Source organism: Chiloscyllium plagiosum, unplaced genomic scaffold (genome assembly GCF_037043375.1).
Source record: "Chiloscyllium plagiosum isolate Xiang-an unplaced genomic scaffold, Cpla_swu_hap1 HiC_scaffold_39, whole genome shotgun sequence".
Lineage (NCBI taxonomy): Eukaryota > Metazoa > Chordata > Chondrichthyes > Orectolobiformes > Hemiscylliidae > Chiloscyllium > Chiloscyllium plagiosum.
Window position 1 is genome coordinate 12,183,275 of NW_028270177.1, and position 24,894 is coordinate 12,208,168.

General features: G+C 40.6%; 1 protein-coding gene across 3 annotated transcripts in view; it reads left to right on the forward strand.

Annotated features, from left to right (window-relative positions):
• The window catches only part of wdr93 (WD repeat domain 93), a 172,945-nt gene that overhangs the window by 35,939 nt on the left and 112,112 nt on the right, over nucleotides 1-24,894 (forward strand). For 2 of the 3 annotated variants that reach the window (XM_043677235.2, XM_087981178.1), the window contains 2 exons: nucleotides 1,217-1,391; nucleotides 3,353-3,993. In XM_043677235.2, coding sequence (XP_043533170.2) covers nucleotides 1,217-1,391; nucleotides 3,353-3,452 — 275 coding nt within the window. In that variant the 3' untranslated portion in view covers nucleotides 3,453-3,993. Of the gene's footprint in view, nucleotides 1-1,216; nucleotides 1,392-3,352; nucleotides 3,994-24,894 lie in introns of those variants that run through there. The other variant, XM_087981177.1, reaches the window with a different exon arrangement.

Sequence of the window (24,894 nt, forward strand, 5' to 3'; positions counted from 1 at the left end):
TAAAATTCTAACAGAACTAGACAGGGTAAATGTAGGAAGAATGTTTTTGATGACCAGGGAGTCCAAAACAGGGTTAGCAGTCTAAGGATACAGGGTAAGTCATTTAGGACTGAGAGGAGGAGAAATTTCTTCACTCAGAGAATGGTGAGCATGTGGAATTTTCTGGCATAGAACGTAATTGAGGCTAAAATATTAAATGTTTTCAGGAAGGAGTTAGAAATCATTCTTTGGGCTAAAGGGATCAAAATGTATGGGGGAAAAACAGGAACAGGTATTATGACGCAGAGGTCGAACTCCACTGTTAATTAAAACCAAGCAGCTGTTTAATGTTTAATTAAAACCAGAAAGCTCATCTCGCTTCATAATCTGTTAAATGTGAGTGAGTGACAGAGAACTCCTAATTTCCACTTTTAAAGAGAAATAACAATTTATTTTCCTACTTAACAAAAATACTTAACAAAACAATGAACAAACCAAATACCCTTTCTTTTAACTGAACACAATCCTATTAAAATGCCTTCTAATATCACACTTATTAAACATTACATTAACTTAGTCTCAAGTCCACACAGTCTCTACCATCTCAACTTGTCTCAAGCTGTCTTCAACCTTCCTCCTGCTGATCTTCCTGGGTCTCCTTTTTTCTTTTTACTGCGAGTATGTTTTACAGGAAAAGGTACCTTTGCTAGAAAGTGTCTTCTAATTTCTTTGAGAGGAAGATTTTAGATGGGCAGTTAGCTCTCCAGCTCTATAGCAGTTGCTCTTACTCTAATTTTCAAAATGCTGAGTTTATGCTTCCCCCATGACAGCTTAAATTCTTATAATTTAATTGGTTTCCAGGTGTCAAAAGAATAAAATTCAAATTCCATTGGTTTCTGGTATCCTGGGCATAATGTAAATTAATTGGTTAAGTTTGAATTGTTGTCAAAACAGCAACCAAAGCTCAGGTATCCATTTAACAGTCAACTGTTACATGTATCTATTTTGGAACAGCCCATCTCCCAGCTTTCTATTCGGGCAGCTGAGCCTGCAATTTAAGTTTGCTTCAATATTCAGAAAATACTCTGTAATTTAAAGTGAACATACATACTTTCGACTTTGTCACACAGGTTACTGAGTTGGTTGATCAGTTATGATCATATTGAATGACAGAGCAAACTTAAAGGGCTGAGTGGCCTACTCCTATTTCAGTTTTCTGTTTCTGTGTTGCTTACAGGGCTTAAAACGATGAATGAAGACTCCCCCAACAGGAATGAAAACAGAAGCTTGTTATTTGCCTTCTCCCTGCTCTTCGTTTTCCCACGAGACCGTTGTACAAAGGAAAAAGAACTCATACAGCCTCCTTCACAGAATATTTGGGAAGTAAGATGTGAACATTTTCTACAGGACAGGTACGCTCGTTAGTTTTAGAAAAATGTAAAGATCAAAAAAAACATAATAATTCAATGTTCAATTTCCTGAAGAATACATTTTCTTGCACCTTTTATGCTGTAAGATGAATACTACAGCAAATAGGACAGCAGTATGGACATATGTTTTTGCATTTTATTCTTTCCTTACTAGAAATGCACGCTAGTGCATGGCTTCACAGGCACTGACCATCCTTTGATTGTCCCAATAGCTATAGTTCATGAAGGTGACCTTGTATTGGGAAGTTATTCAACTGTGGGAGTGGGAATAACGGAGAGGAAGACACCCTACAGCGGCACCATACCGTGCTTACATACAACTTCAGATAAAGGATGATGATCAGGTGCAAAAGAAATACAAACTGATATTTTCTTTCCTCCGTCCTTTCAAACAGATGTCAGTCAGTGTTACCCTGCTGGCTCAGCTAGGATTAGCAAACACTGCATTATTGGGAGGTAGTGGTATAGTGGTACTGTTCTGAGAGCCTAGGTTCAAATCCCACCATGGCAAATGGTAAAATTATAATTCAGTAAAAATCTAGAATAAAAGGTTAGCCTAATAGCAACTATTGTGAATTGCCTTGAAAACCGATCTGGTTCACAAGTGTCCACAGAGAAGGAATTCCACTGTCCTTACCTGATCTGACCTTTGTGTGACCCTAGACTGACAGCAATGTCAAGTAGTTGACTGTTAATGGTTGGAGTTGAGTAATAAATGGTGGTCTAGTCAATGGCCCTCACATGCCACAAATGAATATTTTTTTTAAAATGCCTATGATGAAATCTGAACCATGCCTGGATCTGCTTAGCATATAGAACATAGAATGTAGAACAGTGTAGCACAGGAACAGTGTTTATGCCATGGTGTCATTCTAAACTAATCCCACCTAATTCCATACCATATATGTTCTTTATCTTTTTATTCCCTGTCTGTTCATGTGTCTGTCAAAATTCCTCTGAAACATCGCTATTGTATCTGTTTATACCGCCCCCCTTGACAGCGCATTCCAGTCACCCACCACCCTCTCTGTAGTAAAATCTTTTCTTCTGTCATCTTAAATCTACTCCATCTAATATTTGATATTTCCAAAAAATTCTGATTAGCCACACTATCCATGCCTCTCACAATTTTATATACTTCTATCAGGTCACCCCCTCAGTCTTCAGTGCTTTAGCAAACCAATCCAAGTTTATCCAACCTCTCCTTTTGGCTAATTGACTCCAATCCAGGCAGCATCCTGGTAAATCTCTTTTGCACCTTCTCCAAGGACTCCACATTGTTCGTATAATGTGGCGGTCAGAACCTGATTCTCCAAAAGTGGTTTAACTGAAGTCTTATACAGCTGCAACCTGACTTTCTGACTTTTATGCTCAGTGCCTGACCAATGAAAGCAAGTTGGCTGGACACCTTCTTTACTACTAGGCATTTGTGTTGCCACTTTTGGGGGCCCATTGATCCCTCTGTATGTTAATGTTCCTAATGGTCCTGCCATTTATTGTATACTTTCCTCTTGCATTTGATCTCCCAACATGCATCACCTCACACTTGTCCAGTTAAGCTCCATCTCTGTCCAACTTTGCAACTGATCTATATCTTGCTGCATCCTTTGACAACCTTCCTTACGGTCCACAACTCCTCCAATTTTCCTGTCGTCTGCAAACTCACTAATCAGATGACCTACATTTTCATTCAAGTCATTTATATGTATTACAAACAGAGGAGATTCCAGCACTGATCCTTGTGGTCACAGAACTCCAGGCAGAAGAACACCCCTTCACAACTACGCTGTGTCTTCTATGACCAAGACAATTTTGTATCCAACTTACCAACTCACTGTGGATCTCACTGTCTGATCCATTTACTTACTGAGTTAAATTTTATTTGAGATATTCTTTTGTTTGTCTAATTTATGCTTGATTTTGATTTTCATATTGTATTTAAGATTGAATTCTCTGAAGAGCAGAAATGAAGAAATGACAAGATGTTGGAACCAGCTTCAGCACCATGCCAAATTAGTCAGCGAAAGAAGACAGGCTAAATAAAAATGACACGTTCAGTAAGATAGGAAGAGTGTCACATAGATTGGAATACATCAGTGAAGGATTTCCCATTCTGTTGTGTTTACTGAATGGTGTCTAAAATGAAGCTTTCAGAATTAGACATCAACCCAAAGCAACTGAAACTGGAGGTTATATTGACTGCAGAGGGAATGGGGGAGCAATTAATCCTTTATTGCTCCTCTGCAACTCAATATATTGATGTTCCAAAATGCTGCATCACACAGAACAGGAAAATTTGCATCAATTGCATAATTTTGAAATGGTAAGAGTAACCTGTGTAAGGTTTATTGCTGGCACGAAGGGTCACTTGAATCCTATATGTAACCGTGCATTAATCTGGTGGTGTTTTTCACTGACAACAGAGTTTTACACTTCACTGTCTCTTTTTAATAAATTGTTATCCTGAATATCCTATTTTTGAGTTTTCTCTCCTGCCACTGACTCATGCCTGGAGTACGGTCAACATTATTGCAGAGCTATTACCTAATAGTTTGTCAGGGGAGTTCTTACTTTACAACTGAATAAAAGCACATTTAAACAAAACCTCCCGTGTGGCATAAATTGAATTAAATTTAAGGAATTTTTGTTGAGTGCAGTCATTAATAATCTAAAGTAAAAATCTGAAGAGATTTTAATGTATAGATTAAAATATCACTGCATTTATTAAAGATTTGCCTGGAGTTGGATTTGCTGGAAGTGGTTGCAAGTTACTGGCAGAATATTACTTTTGGATAAGTTTACACTTATAAATTTTGCAACAGCAGGGGAAAAGATGTATCTAAGGTAACTGCGCATGCTTTTCTCTCAGTATTAGAGCAGCTGAATAGATATATCCAACAGGTTATTAAACCACAGCAGGAGATTTTGTGATGCAGTCGCTGATAACACTGCCTCTGAGCCAGAAACTCTGGGTATGTGCCCCACCTCAGGAGTTGATGCATTCATGATGTCGCTGAAAATGTGTTGCTGGAAAAGCGCAGCAGGTCAGGCAGCATCCAAGGAGCAGGAGAATCGACGTTTCGGGCATGAGCCCTTCTTCAGGAATGAGGAAATCATGTCCGAAACGTCGATTCTCCTGCTCCTTGGATGCTGCCTGACCTGCTGCGCTTTTCCAGCAACACACTTTCAGCTCTGATCTCCAGCGTCTGCAGTCCTCACTTTCTCCTAGCATTCATGATGTCACCAGACATAGAGTCATAGAGTCAGATGTTGATTATCAACCTGTAAATCCTTCCATTACTCCTGTGGCTAGTGGTAAAAGGGGAGAGTCACCTGGTCAACCATGTATGCTGTGAATTGGCATCTGTCAAGCTATAACTGCTGGTGATTTGTCCCAGGTAACATCAGGCCTGGTGACAGATATAAATGTATGCTTTATCCACTCTTGTTCCACTGAGAAACCAAAGAAAGAAGTTAAACCATGCACCGTTCCAATGGTCATGAATAGACTAATCTCAGTTAAGGCAGTCGTGTGGTTGGCTTCAGCCACCCTGTACAGTATTTAGTGAAATAAAATTTCTCAGCCTCTGTCAACATATCCTTCAATTGTTTTCTGTAGTGCACAACATTTTCTTCAGTATGTGGGATGTGGGTTATTTCCGTACAATGTTTTGCATAATTCTGTGTATAATAAGGTCAACTTGCACATGGTCTTTTGGATTGCTGCACAACTGTATGGTTTAGAGGGAACATTAACCCTGATTCGGTTTTTAGTGTGACCATCCATAAACCCTGGTTTGAATGTTGGCTACTCACAGTCCAGTGAAATTGCTAATTGAAATTCATTCACAGGATCTGAATAGTGCTGAGAAGGCTTATCATTTATTGCCCATTCCTAATTGTCCTTTGAGAAATTGATCAACTGCCTTATTGAATGCCTCTGTGTGGCAAAGGTACATCCACAAATCTGTCGAGGAAGTGCCACACTGGTAATAGATTTCCAAGTCATTATGGTGTGCTACATGAGGAGAATTTGAAGGCGCTGATGCCCCATCTATTACCCATTCCCAAGTTGGTTCCGGTTGTGAGTTTGGTCCCTTGATATGCTTCTAGATTGGAGGCTGGATAGTTGTTTCGCAAGTCACCTCCTAACTCCTGAAACCTTTAAATCAACTACATGGGGAGGCGGTGGCATAGCAGTATGACACTGGGCTAGTAGTCTAGATGTCACAGGCTAATGCTTTGGCGATACAGGTTTGAAAGCACCATAGTTGATGGTAAATATGAATTCAATTTTAAAAAATGTGAAATTAAAACCTAGTCTTATGGCCAACATGTAACCACTGTTAGTTGTCATTAAAAAAATCTGGCTTACTAATATGCTTTAGTGAAAGGACTGTGCCATCCTAACCTGATCTGGCCTCTATGTGACCCCAGACCCACATCAATGTGCTTAAGTCTTAACTGCCCTCTGGGCAATTATGGATGGGCAATAAATAACTGGTTCTGCCAGTGATGCCCATATTTTAAAAAAAAACTTGCCTGGATGGTGCAATTCCAATAACACTGAATAAGTTCAACAGCGTGAATCTTAAGTATAGAAGAAAATCTGAGTTTTTAGTCATGTATAGTGTGCAGCTGAATGTGTATCTTCATAGCATTAAGTGAATTGAATCATGTTCTATCCTAGCGGGTTTTGAGAAGATATGTAGCTCAGTTTGGATGTAAGTTTGCTCTCTGAGCTGGAAGGTTCATATTCAGACGTTTCATCATGATGTTGGTAACATCTTCAATGAGCCTCCGAATGAAGCACTGATGGCATAGCCCACTTTCTATTTACAGGGGAACCTCGATTATCCGAACATGATGGGCGGGCACTATTTCGTTCGGATAATCGAGTAAATGCCTTTCCTCTGAGGCTTGGAGTTTTTAAAATCTGCCCCCAACCCTGTCCAACACCGCCCCCTATACAACACTGCCCCCCTCCACCCCCCAACATACCCCGCACCCAAACCCCATCCAACACCACCCCCTACCCAACCCCCCCCCTCTCCTTCCCAACGCTGTACATACCCACCCCCTCTCTGCGGCAGCTGGACTGGACACCAACGACAAGACTGCTGCATATACCTTTGTGGGGTAAGTCTTCAAATAGCACACACACGCAAACACACATGCGCGCACCCAGCCACACACACACACCCTTTTACTGCTATTTTTGACAGGTTCCACCTTTGTCCTGTACAGGACAATGTTGGAGAGATTATCTGGGGATGGGGGGTGGGTGGAGGAGGGGGGTTTATGGTACACCCTTCTGTGGAACTCCAAGGAAGGTGTGGGGAGAGAGGGCGGGCAGTCAGTCATTTAGAGACGGTGCCTGTTTAATCACTGTAAACAAAAGACACGATCACTGTTGGAAACACATCTTTGATGTAATGTTTCCATCAGGACCTCGAGATCTCCTTCAGATATTCAGATTTTTGAATAATTGATATTGGATAATGAAGGTTCCTCTGTCTATGTTTGTGTTTCCTTGGGTTGGTGATGTCATTTCCTGTGGTGTCATCATTTTCTATGATGTCATTTCCTGTTTTTCTTAGGAGGTAGTAAATGGGATCCAAGTCAATGTGTTTGTTGATAGCATTCCAGTTGGAATGTCATGCTTCTAGGAATTCTTGTGCGTGTCTTCTGTTTGGCTTGTCCTAGGCTGGATGTGTTGTCCCAGTCAAAGTGGTGTTCTTCCTCATCCATATGGAAGGATACAAATGAGAGTAGGTCATGGTGACGAAACATCTGAAAACAAACCTTCCAGCTCAGTGAGCAAACCTACATCCATGTTCTATCCTATTCATTCACTGCTGGTGATTCTGAGAATGACTACAATGGGTAAACTATTGCTAAGAACTATTCAGCTCAATCTTCAAGAAGCAATGGTGCCACTTAAACGGAGTAAATATTCCTCATGGTTGGCAATTCACCTAGTGCCATTTATCTGTGCCCAGACTAGCAATGGCAGTGATTTGGAAAGGAGATGTTGTTTTCATTATCTTTACCACCAGAACATTTACTAAAAGACTGGGAAGAGCTCTGTATAATATTCCTTTGGAGAAGCCCTGTCATATTAAGTGCTTGCCAGCCATGTAAGTGGCTTCTTATCAAGATCTTGGGCTTCAGGATAAAAATTCACCCTCCAGCCTCCAACTCAGCTTAGTGCTATCATCCCAGTAAGGCCAACAGTATTCAATTGCAGGCAGTGCCAATAGGAGGGCTGGTGACTGACTACGTTGCAGGGCCCAGAATCAGAGAGGGATCCCAGACTATGTGTAAGTGAGAGCAGGATGGATCAATGGGAAAGAAGGGCTGTGGATGTAGGCAACAAGGGCAGGGTGGATGCTCTGCCAGTTGCCATTTGAATACTTCTGGCAGTGGAATGAGGCCATAAATGGGCATTATTGCCATTATGTGTCCTTATACAAGTCCATACCCAACAAGGGTGGCCTCCAGGCCCTGTAGTTCTTCCTCTCCAACAGACCCATCCAGTCTCCCTCCACCAATATCCTCCTCCGCCTCACCAAGCTGGTCCTCACCCTCAACAACTTTTCCTTTAACTCTTCCCATTTACTCCAAATCGAGAGGGTGGCCGTGGGCACCTGGACGGGCCCAGCTACGTCTATCTCTTTGTTGGCTATATTGAACAGTCCCCCTTCAGTACCTAAACAGGCACTGTGCCCCACCTCTTACACCGTTACAATGATGACTGCATCAGTGCAGCATCCTGCACCCAGGCTGAATTGAGCAATTCATCAACTTCCCCCACAACTTCCAGCCCGCCCTCAAATTCATTTGGTCCATATCGGACACCTCCCCCCACATTCTTGACCTCACCATTTCCATCTCTGACGATAGTCTCCAGACGGAAGTTTACGACATAACTACCTGAACTACACCTCCTCACACCCAGTATCCTGCATGAACTCCATTCCATTCTCCCAATTCCTTCACCTCCGCCGCACCTGCTCGGATGAGGACATATTCCACTTGCAAGTATCCCAGATGTCCACCTATTTTGGACAATGTGCTTTTCTTCCCTCTGTCATCCAGACAGCCCTTTGCTGCACCCCCTCCATTCCCCATTCTACTGCTTTAATACCCCCTCCCAACAGAATAAAGACAGAGACCCCTTGTCCTCACTTACCACTGCACCAGTATGCACATCCAACGCATCATCCTTAACCACTGCCACCAACTCCAACTACACCCCATCACCAACATCTCCCCCCCCCCCCCCCCCCCCCACACACCTCTATCTGCCTTCCACAAGGACCATTCCCTTTAACAGTCCTTGGTTTGCGCCACTCTCCCCACTGACCCCCCACCCCCACCACCTACGGGAGTGGAGGACTCAACATTGAGTTCTTCAATTTCAAATAACCTCCCTCCTCATCCTACAATTCCCTTCCTATCTCCTCGCCACCAACCGGATTCAGTCGTCCTATTGACCAACCAGGTCATACCCTCTACCTATCTTCACCTATCCCCTCCTCACCACCTTGCCCCTACTAAATCTTTATTTGCAGCTTCCCCCACACCTACCCCAGTCCTGAAGAAGGGTTACGCCCGAAATGTCAACTTCTCCACTTCCTGATGCTGCCTGGCTTGCTGTGCTCTTCCAGTCTCCTGCCTGTCTATTATGAGTCACCGCAGCCTGGACTTAATCAGGGCAGAGGCAAGAAAGTGACAGGTTCCCCAGTTACCTTCCCAGTTACCTTCATCCAAATTTGCCTCGAAGGACATTACATTCCAACCATTAACTTTGTTTTTGTTTTCACAGATACTACGTGACTTGATAAATATTTCCAGCTTCTTCTGTTTTAATTTCCTCCGATCTGTTAGATTTTAGGCACAATGGAGCTCATATGACAGGGCTAATGTATGACGACAGAGGCTAGACATAACACCAGAATATTCGATTAACATATTCCGTATCAGATTCTCTAAGGCACTGAGCTCGATTCCACACAGTCTGTTGAAGCTTTGCTCTCTTATCGCAAACAATTAGCGTTCCATTGAAAATGCCAAAATAAATGTCAGTGAAATAATTTTACTAAATAGGATCAGGATCAGAAAGCAGGCTGGGATGACTTTGGAATTTAAAACGTTAGATGACCTTTGATCAATAACCTGTGTATATTCATTTCTCTTAAATAGCAATTTCTTCATTTGTATCAACTGTCCTATTGTTAAATATTGATAACAGCCATTAGTATTGAATTTCGACATTTATTTCACCACATGCAAAATTACAGTCTTGAACCCTCATTGTCAATCAGTGAAGATGCAATTTCTTCAGAAAATGTTCTACTTCAGATAACTTCCTGCTGTATCATTGGTCTAGAATCGTTCTTTAAAGTATTTAGCTGGGATTATACTCTGTAACAAATGTCCTGTAAGCAAGAAGAACATGAGTTTGCTCCTTTGATTTCTCATACAGTGATGTTCTGATTTCAATTATGCATGCTTTTGTTGTTTGTTCGTGAGATGTGGATATTACTGAGTAGGTTAGCACTTATTACCTATCCTCTATTGCTCTTTCAAAGTGGAGAACTGCTTTCTTGAACCACTGCACTCTTTGGGGTGTAGGTACAGCCGCAAAGGATGAGTTTAAGGATTTTGACCCAGAAGCTATGAAGGGACTATGATGTAGGTCAAACTCAGGATGATATGTGCCTTATCAGCCCAAGCCTGACTATTGCCCAGTTTTGCTGAGTGTGAGGAGGGGCGTATGTGCTGAATATTGTCAAACACCTGTTGAAGGAGCAATGCTTGCCATCAGATCCCTTACCCTTAAGCTTTGAAATTAGCTCCATAAACCTTTCCACCTCCTCACCTCACTTTCCTCTTTTAAGCCATTCTTTAAAACGAATATCTTTGGCCAAGCTTTTGTTCATCTTCCCTTGTATCTCCTGATATCTTGTAGTGTCATATTTTGTTTTATAATGCCTTTTGCAAGGTACCATAAGAAGTTGTATTACCTCAAAGGCACTTTATAAATGTAAGTTGTTTTATACAATTTCCTTTTGTGGATAATGAATTGCATGACGGTGCTGCTCCTATAACAAGGTTAAATTGTCCTTGATTTTTTTTCAAGAGAGGTCATAAAGGCAGAGGTTCAGATTTGTCTGGATTAAGGACTTTGCTCATGGCTAACAGATACTGCCTAAGGCAATAATCAGGGAAAAGGGCTTTTAGGTTTCTTTTTTAAAACACTTATACAAAGAGTGGCCAGTTTTCCCAGTTCAGGGTTTTTTTCTAGTTTGGTTTTAGTGTTTTATCTAGGGACCCAGAGAAGCTGCCGGTCAAAGAGAGCTACAGTGAAAAAACGTTCCATGATTCAACAGATTCTGGTGGACTGTCTTTCTCTGACATCTCTCCTGTAAGAATCTGTGTTAGAATTTACCTTTTTGCCAAGGGGTGTGTTTATGGGTTGTTATAGCAATTTGGAATAAATCTTTGCTCACTTAAATCACGTGGGTTTGGTTTTCAAATCATTGTTATTCTAAATTCCATTCTATTTTGTTTGTGTTTCATTTGCTGGTCTGTAAATAAATTCTGTTTTGTTTAAAATGGAGTGGTTTGACCAGCTCCATCACTCCTGGAATATCCACCTTATACCTGCTTAAAACAATTAGAAAAGTTAGGGTCTGGGCTACCTTCTTGAAATGTTCTGGTGGGGGGGGTATGGCCTGGTCCATAACAGTTGAAACTTTCATTTTGAGATGATATTGCAAATCACTTATCCAAGTAAGTGAAATTGTGGAAAATACCCACAAGGTGGTATGAATCAATTTAAAAATGTAAAAGGGATAGATTTTGCGAGGTAAAATTACTAAGGGGTTATCAAACAAAGATAGAAAGAAGTGTCATAGAGTCATAGAGATGTATAGCATGGAAACAGACCCTTCGGTCCAACCCGTCCATGCCAACCAGATATCCCAACCCAATTTAGTTCCACCTGCCAGCACCCGGCCCATATTCTTCCAAACCCTTCCTATTCATATACCCATCCAAATGCCTTTTAAATGTTGCAATTGTACCAGCCTCCATGACTTCCTCCGGCAGCTCATTCCATACACGTACCGCCCTCTGTGTGAAACATTTGTCCCTTAGGTCTCTTTTATATCTTTCCCTTCTCACCCTAAACCTATGCCCTCTAGTTCTGGATTCCCTGACCCCAGGGAAAAGACTTTGTCTATTTACCCTATCCATGCCCCTCATAATTTTGTAAACCTCTATAAGGTCATCAGTGGTGAAGATTAAGAGAATATCTACTAACACCAGCCGTCCAATGATAAAGTAACAGGTTCAAGAGTTGGATAACCCTCGTCTTCCTGTCCCTACTTTAAAAAAATACTTTTTATTTTTCATTATTTTTGATTGTGATCTGAAATAGGAAAATAACATTTAAAAAAAACAAGGATTGTGGACGGGATTGCTACACTTTTAAAAAGAAAATAGCTAGCACTTTTTCCAAGCACTGTTCACACTGCTGCTTGTTCGATCAGGGCATGTTTAGTTGCAGACAAGCTGGAATCAGAGCGTGAGTACAAAATAAGATTCCGCCAGCAACACGGAGCTGATTCGTCGGTGGAGTATTGATTAGTTGTGGATGACAATGGCCTTCTGCCTGCCAACAATGATGTGATTGGTTCTTAGGGAGCTGATTAGCTTGTGCGGTTGAATGATTAGGCAAAAGCCTTTGGACCTCTGGAAAGGAAGTTGCTGTTCTCTCCATAGTTATACGAATCCAAAGAATGAAGATAACTAATTTATTTTCCCTCACGAGTTGCTGCAGGCTATTACTTTTAATCAATAAGTCAAAGACATTGCAAGTTGTGAATCAATCACACTGTGCCTCTTGATTCAGTTGAAATTACCTGAAGAGAGAGAGGGGTCGATGAACAGCAAGTCCTGACAAGCCGAAAGGATCATCTCATGAATCTGCGATGGACCAGACGAGACCCCACCCCCTCAAAATATTTTAAGAAGGTAGCCTAGACCCTAACATTTTCTTAATTTAAAGGCAAATATAAAGCACTGTCTTCTAGTTGCAATCCGACTGGTCAAACTACTTCACGTTAAACAAAACACAATTTATTCAAACACTATAGTTAAAATACAACAATAGAAGAGGACTTGAATACCTCAAATCTATTAGAGTCATAGAGATGTACAGCATGGAAACAGACCCTTCGGTCCAACCTGTCCATGCCGAACAGATATCCCAACCCAATCTAGACCCACCTGCCAACACCCGGCCCACATCCCTCCGAACCCTTCCTATTCATACACCCATCCAAATGCCTCTTAAATGTTGCAATTGTACCAGCCTCCACCACATCCTCTGGCAGCTCATTCCATACATGTATCACTCTCTGCGTGAAAAAGTTGCCCCTTAGGTCTCTTTCATATCATTCCCCTCTCACCCTAAACCTATGCCCTCCAGTTCTGGACTCCCCGACCCCAGGGAAAAGACTTTGCCTATTTATCCTATCCATGCTCCTCATAATTTTGTAAACCTCTATAAGGTCACCCCTCAGCCTCCGACGCTCCAGAGAAAACAGCCCCAGCCTGTTCAGCCTCTCCCTGTAGCTCAAATCCTCCAATCCTGGCAACATTCTTGTAAATCTTTTCTGAAACCTTTCAAGTTTCACAACATCTTTCCGATAGGAAGGAGACCAGAATTGCAAGCAATATTCCAACAGTGGCCTAACCAATGTCCTGTACAGCCACAACATGACCTCCAAACTCCTGTACTCAATACTCTGACCAATAAAGGACAGCATACCAAACGCCTTCTTCACTATCCTATCTACCTGCGACTCCACTTTCAAGGAGCTATGAACCTGCACTCCAAGGTCTCTTTGTTCAGCAACACTCCCCAGGGCCTTACCATTAAGTGTATCAGTCCTGCTAAGATTTGCTTTCCCAAAATGCAGCACCTCGCATTTATCTGAATTAAACTCCATCTGCCATTTCTCATCCCATTGGCCCATCTGGTCAAGATCCTGTTGTAATCTGAGGTAACCCTCTTCGCTGTCCACTACACCTGCAATTTTGGTGTCATCTGCAAACTTACTAACTGTACCTCTTATGCTCGCATCCAAATCATTTATATAAATGACAAAAAGTAGAGGGCCCAGCACCGATCCTTGTGGCACTCCACTGGTCACAGGCCTCCAGTCTGAAAAACAACCCTCCACCACCACCATCTGTCTTCTACCTTTGAGCCAGTTCTGTATCCAAATGGCTAGTTCTCCCTATATTCCATGAGATCTCATCTTGCTAATCAGTCTCCCATGGGGAACCTTGTCGAACGCCTTACTGAAGTGCATATAGATCACATCTACTGCTCTGCCCTCATCAATCTTCTTTGTTACTTCATCAAAAAACTCAATCAAGTTTGTGAGACATGATTTCCCACGCACAAAGCCATGTTGACTATCCTGAATCAGTCCTTGCCTTTCCACATACATGTACATCCTGTCCCTCAGGATTCCCTCCAACAACTTGCCCACCACCGAGGTCAGGCTCACTGGTCTATAGTTCCCTGGCTTGTCCTTACCACCCTTCTTAAACAGTGGCACCACGTTTGCCAACCTCCAGTCTTCCGGCACCTCACCTGTGACTATCGCTGAAACGAATATCTCAGCAAGAGGCCCAGCAATCACTTAACCGAATAATAGATACAATAACTATTACTAATTAACTGTTCCAATATAGTAACATCCCATAAACACACCCCTTGGCAAAAAGGCAAATGCAGTAATCAGATTTTTGACATGCAACCCAGCAGCAGAGAGAGAGAAAAAATATCAAATGAAAGCTCAAAGAGAAACCAACCATGAGATATTTACTGCAAATTCCAACCCTGTTGAGACTCCAAAAGCAACTGCTTAAAACTAAACCGAAAAAAAATTAAAAACCTATAAATCCTGGTCTGTGAGAGCTGGACCACAATCTCTCAGGCTGTTTCTATTGTTCCAACTTAAGAAAAAAATACCCAAGGCTTCACAAGCTGTTTACTTTTACCAGCCTGCTCAGTACCTCTCATTCAATGTCTCTCTCAAAAGAAACCAAAATAAATACATGTCTTAAAGCCATAGCATCATCACAAACCCTGTGGACAGGGACCCATTGAACTGCGTTTCCAGTTTTTCCCTTCACATATAACACCAATGTTTTTGTGAATCTGCCTGCATATGTCTACAAGGGGGTATTTTATAAGAGGGTTACAGTTTTAGCTAACAAAGTTGTATGTCAACAGTTCATAAATATTTACATGTAGCTAGAGTCTATTTACATATACTAAATAGTAATTCTAGCTTAGTACTGTTATCCTTTACTGGAAGCGCTAGAAACTGAGTCCCACTTTTCTCAGAGTGGTCGTAAAAGTTGAATATTTTGTCGAGAAGTGCACAGAATTCTCCAATTTGCCTGATTTTCAGATTCAAGTTGGCTGAAGCACAGACCAGGTTTCTGTATTTGGCAAGAATTACTATTTCTTACAAATGGGCAAACATTGGCTACAGGTAAATTATTATAAAGATATAATTCAAGTAGTTAGACCTCTCATCCCCATCTATATTCCCCCTCACATACACAGATAGACACAGGCAGTAAAAGAAAACATGAGTGTCACAGACAAAGGGAAAACTGGGAAATTAGTTCTGTTCATCAGATCTGCTCAGACAGCTCTTGTGCTGATTAGAATACTATTTCTCAGTCTTTTTTCTCCAGATGTTTTCAATGGTCTGCAAGAGACTGGCTCCCATTTATAAAAGGTCTCTTTAAAATCACAGCATGCAGCAACTGTTGAAGGATAAACAAACTGATACTCTTCTGTCTTAAAATGGCTATTACTGCAGAGAACGGAGAGATGTTAAGCTGATGTAGGTCTGATGGCTGCTTCCTTTCCTGCTCATAGCCCCAAACTCTTCATCTACCTGAGAACCAGTCACATACTTGTTGGCAAGCAGAAGGCTTTTGTCATCCATAACCGGTCATTAGTGCACAGACCAGTCAGCAACTTGTTGCTGGCTGAATCCCCATTTGTACACACCTTTGACTCCATCTTATCTGCAAACTACACTCCAAACTACTGCTCGATCCAGCAGCTTACAACGAGTGTCATCTTTCTTGTTTTTTTTTAAATCGCAGTAATCCTTCAGCAATCCTTGATTTAAAAACAGTTTGTTTCTCAATTTAGTCCACAATTAAAAATATGTAAAAATAAAAAAGACACGATCCATATTTTACAGAGACCTGGTCTGTGCTCTTTGTCAATTCAGATCCAAAAGACTGATAAATTTGGAAATTTTGAGAAATGTTATAAAATCTTTGATTTTGGTGATGCTTCCAAGGCCAACAGGAATTGGTTTTCAATGTGCTCCCCCAGTGAAGCATTGCTCTCCATTAGAATTTGACCTTTTTGAATCAAAGCCAAATATGCTGTCTGAAGCTTGATTTTTAAATTATCACATCAAATTTGGACAGAACGCAAGCTCAATTCATTCAGCTTCACAATAGCTCCAGTATAATTGAATATCAAATTGAAGTTTAAAGCTTTCATGACCATTCTAGACCAATTAGAAGTTTCACAGACAGCCAACAAGTCCGTTAAAGTGTTCAATGTCAATATTAGCTGTATGATGCCAGTGAAATGTTATCGTTTTCAATTTCCAAATGGCGTCATAATTCCCAACAGCGTCTGCACAACAGAAGAAGGCACAGATCTTGCACTCACAATCCGTTCTCACTCCTGTACACAAAATATGTCATCTTTTCAGGTACTAGTGAGGTTGTGAAAGAGGCTTTTCCTGTGGTAGGTTCAATGCACCAAACAATAAATCAAACACTGAAAGGGTCAGACAGGCGGTGCAGGCTTGGAGGGCTGAATGGCCTGCTCCTGTGTTGTATCGTTATTTGTATCACCTCTACATATGGGAGAACCCCAACTTGTGACTCAGCAAAATGGAAAAATCACTGGCCACATCAAAGGGTTTCCTTGGAAACCTGCAGAGGCAAAATCAAAGCATCCAAAAGAGCATAGAAACCTCCAAACAGACAAACTACCCAATTCCCCCCCTGTATAATTTGCACTGCACATCATTGAATCAGCTGATTGTGCATTGACCTTACTAGCCATCTCAGAATTTATTGAACCAGAGTGGAAATAAGTCATCCTCGCTCCTGAGGGTCTGACTAAGAGAAGAAAAGGAATATCAAACTGTGGCTCATGATAACAAAACCAAGAACTGTGGAAACTAGTGTTCTGAACCCCACATAAACAGAAATTGCTGGAGAAACCTCAGCGGATCTGACAAGATCTGTGGTGAGAGAAAAACTGAGTTAATGTTTCAGGTCCAGTGACCCCTCATATAGCTCATAATATGGGTAGCACAGTGGCTTAGTGGTTAGCACTGCTGCCTCACAATGCCAGGGACTTGGGTTCGATTCCATTCTTGGGTGACTGACTGTGTGGAGTTTGTACATTCTCCACGTGTCTCCGTGGGTTTCCTCCATGTACTCAGGTTTCCTCCCACAATCCAAAGATGTGCAGGTTAGGTGAATTGGCCATGCTAAATTGTTCATAGTGGTCAGGGACATGTAGGTTAAGTGCTTTAGTCCGGGGAAATGCAATGAAATAAGTTAGGGGAATGGGTCTGGGAGGGGTACTCTTCAGAGGGTTGGTGTGGACGTTTTGGGCCAATTGGCCTCTTTTCATTCTGTAAGGATTCTATAATTATAGTTGAGTGGTCAGCTGAGATGGTGACATTGTGGATAGGGCCAATTGGTTGCCCTTTCACTTGTTTTTTTGTTCACACTGCCTTGCCAAACCTTCACTATTGTTAAACATAAAGGGATATTTGGCTGCCAGAGCTTCATATTGGTGTTGAAAGATTATATGCACAAAGATACACATTGCCACAACAAAGGTGGTGAACAGGCCACTATACAACAGAGTCCACCCTTTTCTTTATATGCCTGATTCCTATCTTCCTGGCCCAGTACACCCTTAAGCAAGGACAATATTCAAACCAATACTTGCTATTTGCCAAACAGCCAGATGCACAGATTTTTTTTTTGAATGACTGCTCTTGGCACCAAGTTGAATGCAGTGGCACTGTTAATTAGAACACTGGGCCTGAGGTTAATGTGCACCATTCACGGCTACCATCTGATCAGTCCCTAGTTCCTCATTGCAGGAATTCTAAATTGCAACATTCTGCTGCAGACTCTTATGGTGTGTTCATGGCAGATTTTATGTGATTATAAATTATTTAAATGTATTTGAAAGGATTACTGATCATTCCTGTAATCTGGCAGTCGTTCCATCATTCAATATTCATAACGTAACATCTAACGAAGCTGAAAAATAGTTTAAATAACATAAGCCTTCACCTTGTTGCTCCTTCACATGAGAAAACATCTTGAGCTATTTATCATTCGTTCCTTTTTATTTCTTTTGTGCGGGGAACAATGAGTTTTTCTGTAAATTAACACATTAGTATCGAGGGCAAAGTCATGGCTCAGAAGAAAGCAATGAGAATTGGTTGACTAGTTATCATTTTATAAGACCTTTCACATATTAAAACACCTCAAAGTGCATTACAGAAGCAATATAAGCCAAAACATAAAAAAAAGCCACACAATGACATCAAGAATCAATTCATCTATTGCTTGGTCTCTGGCTGCAGCTCTCTTTCAGATTTCTGGCATCTGAAGCAATCTGGAACTGCCCTGGAGTGGCTATTATTCCATGGAGTTCCTAACTCTCCTGCTGCAGTCCAGCTCTTTCCAGATATCGAATGCTTTTCTTATCATTGTAGATTCTGCCTTGTTTCTTTTGTAGTGCTTTTGAATGTTCAGCTTTTCCAGCTGCTGAGTGTTTGCACGAGCATGTTTCTCAAAGCTGTGCCAGAAGACATCCTCCGACATGCCCTGCTGTCAGAAAGTGACATGCAGCAGCTAAATGGGATCAGCACTGCTGCACACCATGTTCCATAAGAGAGCCCATACCTAATGCTCTCCATGGAGTCAGGTTTGTTGCCACCATCTTTTAGGGCAGGGACCACAGGATCTGCTTGGTCTGAAGTGATAGAGAAAAACCTCTTAGAGTCATAAAGATGTACAGCACAGAAACACATCCTTTGGTCCAACACGTCCACGCTTACCAAATATCTTAAATTAATCTAGTCCCATTTGCCAACATATGGCCCATTTCCTTCTAAACCCTTTCTATTCATATACTCATCCAGATGTTGTAATTGAAGCAGCCTCCACCACTTCCTCTGGCAGCACATTTCATATGTGCACCACCTACTCTGTGTGAAAACGTCTCCCCTCCGGTCCCTTTTAAATCTTCCCCCTTTCACCTTAAACCTATGCCCTCTAGTTTTGGACTTCACTTGACTAATGAGAAAGGTGCTTGTCTTAAACAAGAGAGTGGTTTGTGTATGGAATGTACTTCCAGAAGAAGTGGTGGATGTTTATAATGTTTAAAAGACATTTAGATAAATATGTGAATAGGAAATGTTTTGAGGAAATGTTTGGAGGGATATGGGCCAGGAGCAGGCAGGTGGGATTATATTTATTGGACAGAAGGGTTTATTTCTGTGCTGTATGACTCTATAAGATATTATTTGCTGTATGTTAGCTATTAAATACAGCTTAAACAGATAGACATTGTTACAGAGATTATAAGGAGGACTTGAATGGTAAATCTTACTCCTTTAACATCCTAAGCTGTTCTCCCACCACATCCATGTGATATTATGGTGAATGGTGTTTAAGGAACTCCTCAGTGATAAATCCTTTCGAACTTTGTTATGGACTAGACCAAATCCCCTTCAAATATATCAAAGAGATAGCCTTGACTTTAACATTTGTCTTATTTAAAGGAAAGTGTAAGATGCTGTGTTCCAGATGTAATTTGATTGATTACACTTCTCAGCTTTAAAAACAGAATTTATTCTTACCCAACAGTTAAAAACAAAAGAAAGAAGAATTGGTAGAACTTCAACTCTATTGGATGCTTAACAGAATAATAGATTATTTAATAAATAAGCAACTGTTCCAATATAGTTATATTCCATACACACATCCTTAGCAAAGACAAAGTCAGTGAAACTGATTGTCTTACATGCAGTGCTGACAGCAGAGAGAGAACCCCAAGCTTTTAGCTGGAGCAGTGAAACATATAGCAGCTTCCACAACTAGCTGCAAAACCCCAGCAACTACTGAAAGCTGACCTAAAACCTTGGTTCTGTGGGAGTCTGACTCCACCCATTCAGGCTGCTTCTATTATTCCAACTTTAAAAAACAACCGAAGCCTCAAAAGTTGTTTACATTATTGACTTGGAAGAGACAGCTTGGGATCTATGGCTCAAAACCTCTTTTAAAAAAAAAGACAAAATACACTTCTTAAAGCCATTGTATTGTCACACCTTACACCCTTACACACAATACCCATCAAATGTCCAAAGTAGTAAATAAAAAGTTGGCTCCTGTTGTCTCTGAGGAATAGAACCATTAAAATCCCTGACCTCCGCTAGACATTGAGTGGTTATATTTAAAAGGAGAAGCTTACATTTACCTTCCATTGGGCAGAAGATTTAGAAGTTTGAATACATTTATGAACAGATTCAAGAATAACTTCCCTGTTATCAGATTTCTGAATGGACCTCTCAAATGTTAATTCTAAGTCTTCTTGATCACCTTCACTGTGGCTGTAACACTGTATTCTGCACTCAGTTCTGCTACTCTTGCACTTTGTATGGTATGATCTGCCTGTAGAGCACACAAAACAACACTTTTCACCGTATCTCAGTACATGTGACAACAATAAATCAAACCAAATCAATCAAAGTACAATGCAGGCTGTATAATGCTTTGAGATATTCAAATGCAGAAAATTCACTATATACATGCAAGGTTTTTTTAATATAAAGAACCTTATGAAACATTGCAAACTAACTTACATTTTAGGCAAATTTGTTCATGCTTCTCTTAACTTGCTAGTGTTGGTGCATAAAGTCATATTCCTAGCATAAGAGCTATTTTAACCTAACATTAAATAAATAAAGACATGGTTCAACTTTAAAGTCATAGTCATCCGTTTAGATGAGGTATTGGTTGGGTCAGAGTTAAGATTGCTGTGTGCAGTTTTGTTCACTTTATAGAAAGGACATCATTGCCATTGATTGCATGCATCATGCATATTCACCAGAACTAAATCAGAGAAGCTAACATGATGAGGAGATCCTTGGACAGTTTCCACTAAAACAAAGGAAGTTAAGATAATATTTGAAGAAATTTTCAAAATGAAGGATTTGCCCAAATTAATAAAAGACAAACAAAAACAGAAATTGCTGGAGAAACTCAAAGGTCTGGCAGCATCAGTGGAGACAAAGCAGAGTTAATGTTTTGGGTCCAGTTCTAAAGTAGGACCTTTGACTCTGCTTTCTCTCCAAAGATGCTGTCAGACCTTCTGAGATTCTCCAGCAATTTCTGTTTTTCTTTCAGATCCACAGCTCTTTTCTTTTAAATAAAATACAATTTCAATTTGGAAAATCAATGGACATAAGTTTAAACTTGTCATTAAGAAGGGAAGAGGTGAGGAGATATGTTGTTGCTCAGCGGGTTATTTAAATGAGGGCTACATTACCAACATGTAGAGTTTGAGGCTGAGACCATTGTGTATGCAAGGGAACGTGGTCAAAATTGAAACGACACCAGGTTATAGTCCAACAGGTTTATTTGAAATTGCAAGCTTTCAGAGCTCAATTCCCTAACAGGTGTGGAATGACCTGCTGCTGTTTAATTTTTGACCTTGTCCACCTCAATTCAATTCGAGCGTCTCCATATCAATGAAACATGAGCAGAATATTTCGCAGAGATGGTCACAGGAAATTAGTGGAATTTGACTGGATCTGAATTGCACTAGCAAAACCTGTCACAGACACAGTGAGTCTTAAAAGGTTTCCACCTGTGCAGTACATCCAAATGGCTGTTATTTAGGCTATTTTGATGGGAAACATTTTGAGGCTGAGTGAACTAGCTTTTTGAAGCTATTTGTGAGCTTTTTAAAATTCTGCAGGTTAATTTAAGGACAGTACCTCAAACAGTGCAGCAGCCTCTGGGATCTACACTGAAGGGTTTAATAACCATTATCGACAAATCCCGTATGTTTTGGCAATCTGTTATATTAAACCTGATGAAGGAGCGTCGCTCTGAAAGCTAGTGTGCTTCCAATTAAATCTGTTGGACTATAACCAGGTGTTGTGTGATTTTTAACTTTGTCCACCCCAGTCCAACAGCGGCATCTCCGAATCCTGATTTTAAGAGTTATGCTGTGTGCCTCCTCATCATGGGCTGGTTGCAATGCACTTTAATGTCAATACTAAATTAAGGCATATGCAAATTTAAAGAGCAAAGTTTTGATTGTAAATATGACCATTCAGGTGGATAGAGTCATTGCCATTTCCTGTAATTTGGATTTGCTGATATTTCTGAAGCAACAGCAACATGAAGAAGATTGAATTTCATCTCCAAAACACGAGGCTTTTAGCTGCTGTATGACTCAGAAGCTTATGAGAATTGTTTTATCAGTTCAATAATATTCCGAAATACCACAACAAGAACTAATGTGCATTGTTTTCACTTATAAGTCAGAAGTGCTACCCAAATCATGATCAATAAACCGGTGATGGCACACATTCACATGTGGATAAGCTTTTCATCTTGGTCACAAAGACTGCTTCTATTGCTCCAACTTTAAGAAAAACAACCAAAACCTCACAAGCTGTATACATTATTGACGTGGAAAAGACAGCTGGTACCTATGGCTCAAAAGCTCTTTTCAAAGAAAAAGGACAAAATACTCTTCTTAAAGCCATTGCATTGTCACACCTTACACCCTTATACACAATACCCTTCAAATGTTAAAAGCACCAAGAAAAAGGTGGCTCCTTGTTGTCTCTGAGGATAGGAACATTTAAATCCCTGACCTCTGCTAGTCATTTAGAGGTTATGTTTGAAAGGAGAAGCTTGCATTTACCTTCTATTGGGCAGAGGATTTAGAAGTTTGAATACATTTATGAACAGATTCAAGAATAGCTTCTTCTCCGCTATTATCAGACTTTTGAATGGACCTGTCAAATATTAATTCTGAGCTCTCTCTCTCTCTGCACCTTTTCTGAGGCTGTGACACTGCATTCTGCATCTATTCTGCCATTCTGATGCACTTTGTATGGTATGTACCTGTAGATCAAGCTTTGCTGAAATGAAAACAGGAATTGCTGGTGAAACTCTGCCAGGATCTCTGGTTAAATAAAAACAGTTAACATTTTGAATTCAGTGACTCTTTCTCAGAGCTCGTTATCAAGCTTTGCTGCATTACCTGACAATAGCAAGGACAACGAGAGTAGGCATTATGGGAGATCTCAGTACTCCTGGAATAGGGAAAGGAATAATTAGCAAAAGCTCCTGATCACTATAGTTCTCAGTACCTATAAAACTCAATTACAGCTATAGAGTCATACAGCATAGAAACAGGCCCTTTAGTCCAGTTATTGTTTTCAGAAGAAAGCAGATATATTTTGATAAAGATGATTTGATTTTGATTTGATTTATTTCTGTCACATGTACCGAGGTACAGTGAAAAGTTTTATGTTACATGCTTTACAGGCAGATTGTATTATACAAGTGCATCAGGGTACAGAACAGAGTGAATGAATAAGTAAAAGTATTTGTAGTCTATTCAGTGACATTTCATATGGAGCATTGAAGCTGCAAGGTTTTAAATAATTTGTGTGACTGCTCCCTGCTTTTCACTGTCCAAAATGATTCAAATTAGATTGGCTTTATTTGAAGTTGTTGTGAGGTACAACAATGCTGCTTCACTAAGGAGGCTCATCTCCAGACTATTGCCTGTATTCTCCTGTCCTCGTTTTCCTGAGGTTAGGCTTCCGTTTGATTCTGCCACACTTATGAGTAACTGCAAGACCATACAGATGTCATCGTGCTGCTAAAACATAAAGACGAGAGTTGACCCAAAGTCTGAGATCTAAAGTGTGCTCAGTGTGCTGTCCAAGAGGAATTCTACAAATTACTGCTCCCTTTGGCCATTGTGTCTCTGAACTGGAGGGGAGCAAGGAGGTGAAATGATAGCAAAGGACATCAGGCATGGTGCCCAAATTTAAACACCTTTTGCAACTTTTACTGAAGCATTCTCATGCCTGATTGCTGGGTATGTAGTTTGGTCTCTGTGATGATACACTCATCAGAGCACCTTACTGAGGTTCAATGTTAAGAAATATGCAAGGTGAATGCCTGCGCGGACAAGATTCCAGAAAGCTGTTCATCTTGTGTAACTGCAGCCCAACAAATCCTGCGATCATTTGAAAATAGTTACAATGAAAATATTGATGTGGCAACTGAGCATTGGAATCTGGTGACGCAGAGAGGGGATTGTTTTCCACGTGGCTTGAGTGACATTATAAAATAGAAATTACTTTCACTGATATTACATCCTTTTCCTGCCAATTTTCCAGCTTGTTAAAATAACAGTTGAATCTTGCCAATAAAGAACACAGGAGCAAATTCGAGATGAACGCTTAAGGCTTATTTCCCAGTCATCAGCCATCCCTCTTTCTGTGTTCTTTGTCTTTTGACACCTCCTGATCCAATTCTCTGCTTTGAGATTGCCTTCAACCACTCCAGCATAAATAACCTCTGATTTGTCTGATAATTAAGAAAAAGGCATGCCTCATTGGAAATTTCAAGTCCTAATGAGCATTTGTGCTGCTTTCTTAGGAACAAGCCTTTGTTTCAGAACAATAATTTCAGAATATTCTTTTGTTGTCTTTTGAGCCACAGGCACCAATCAATAGGTGACAAGGTGTTGTGCTTTCCTGTGAGAAATCACATTGTGCTCCCAGAGCACTCTTGCAGAATTTATCTGCAGCAGTTAAAGGCCCCTGAGGTCCCCAGAGTAACATCCAGGGAGTATATCAAAGACCAAAGCTCTTAGTTTGAACAGATTGATGGGTGTTGAGGTTGCACTGATTTAACAGCCCTGCAGGTTGACAGCAGCTCTCTGCTGTGGTAATCACAGAGCCTAAGCCAAATCTCTCATCTTCTCAGAGAAAAAAACACTTGACTTTAAAAAAGCATTATTCCAATAATACTTAAAGGAACATTTGCTAGCACATGGATGCTTGGAATTTTCTAACACCATTGTAAGATGACGTTGTAAATCTACACCCCTTGAATTATCCACTGTGATTTATTTATACAATTTTATACATTGAAAACAGAAAAAGAATTTACTGTTACGAATGTAACATACACCATGTCTCCCATGAAAACCTGGAGCATGAGGAACTGAAAGCTGGTACAAACAGGTGTCTTGACTGCATTAAAT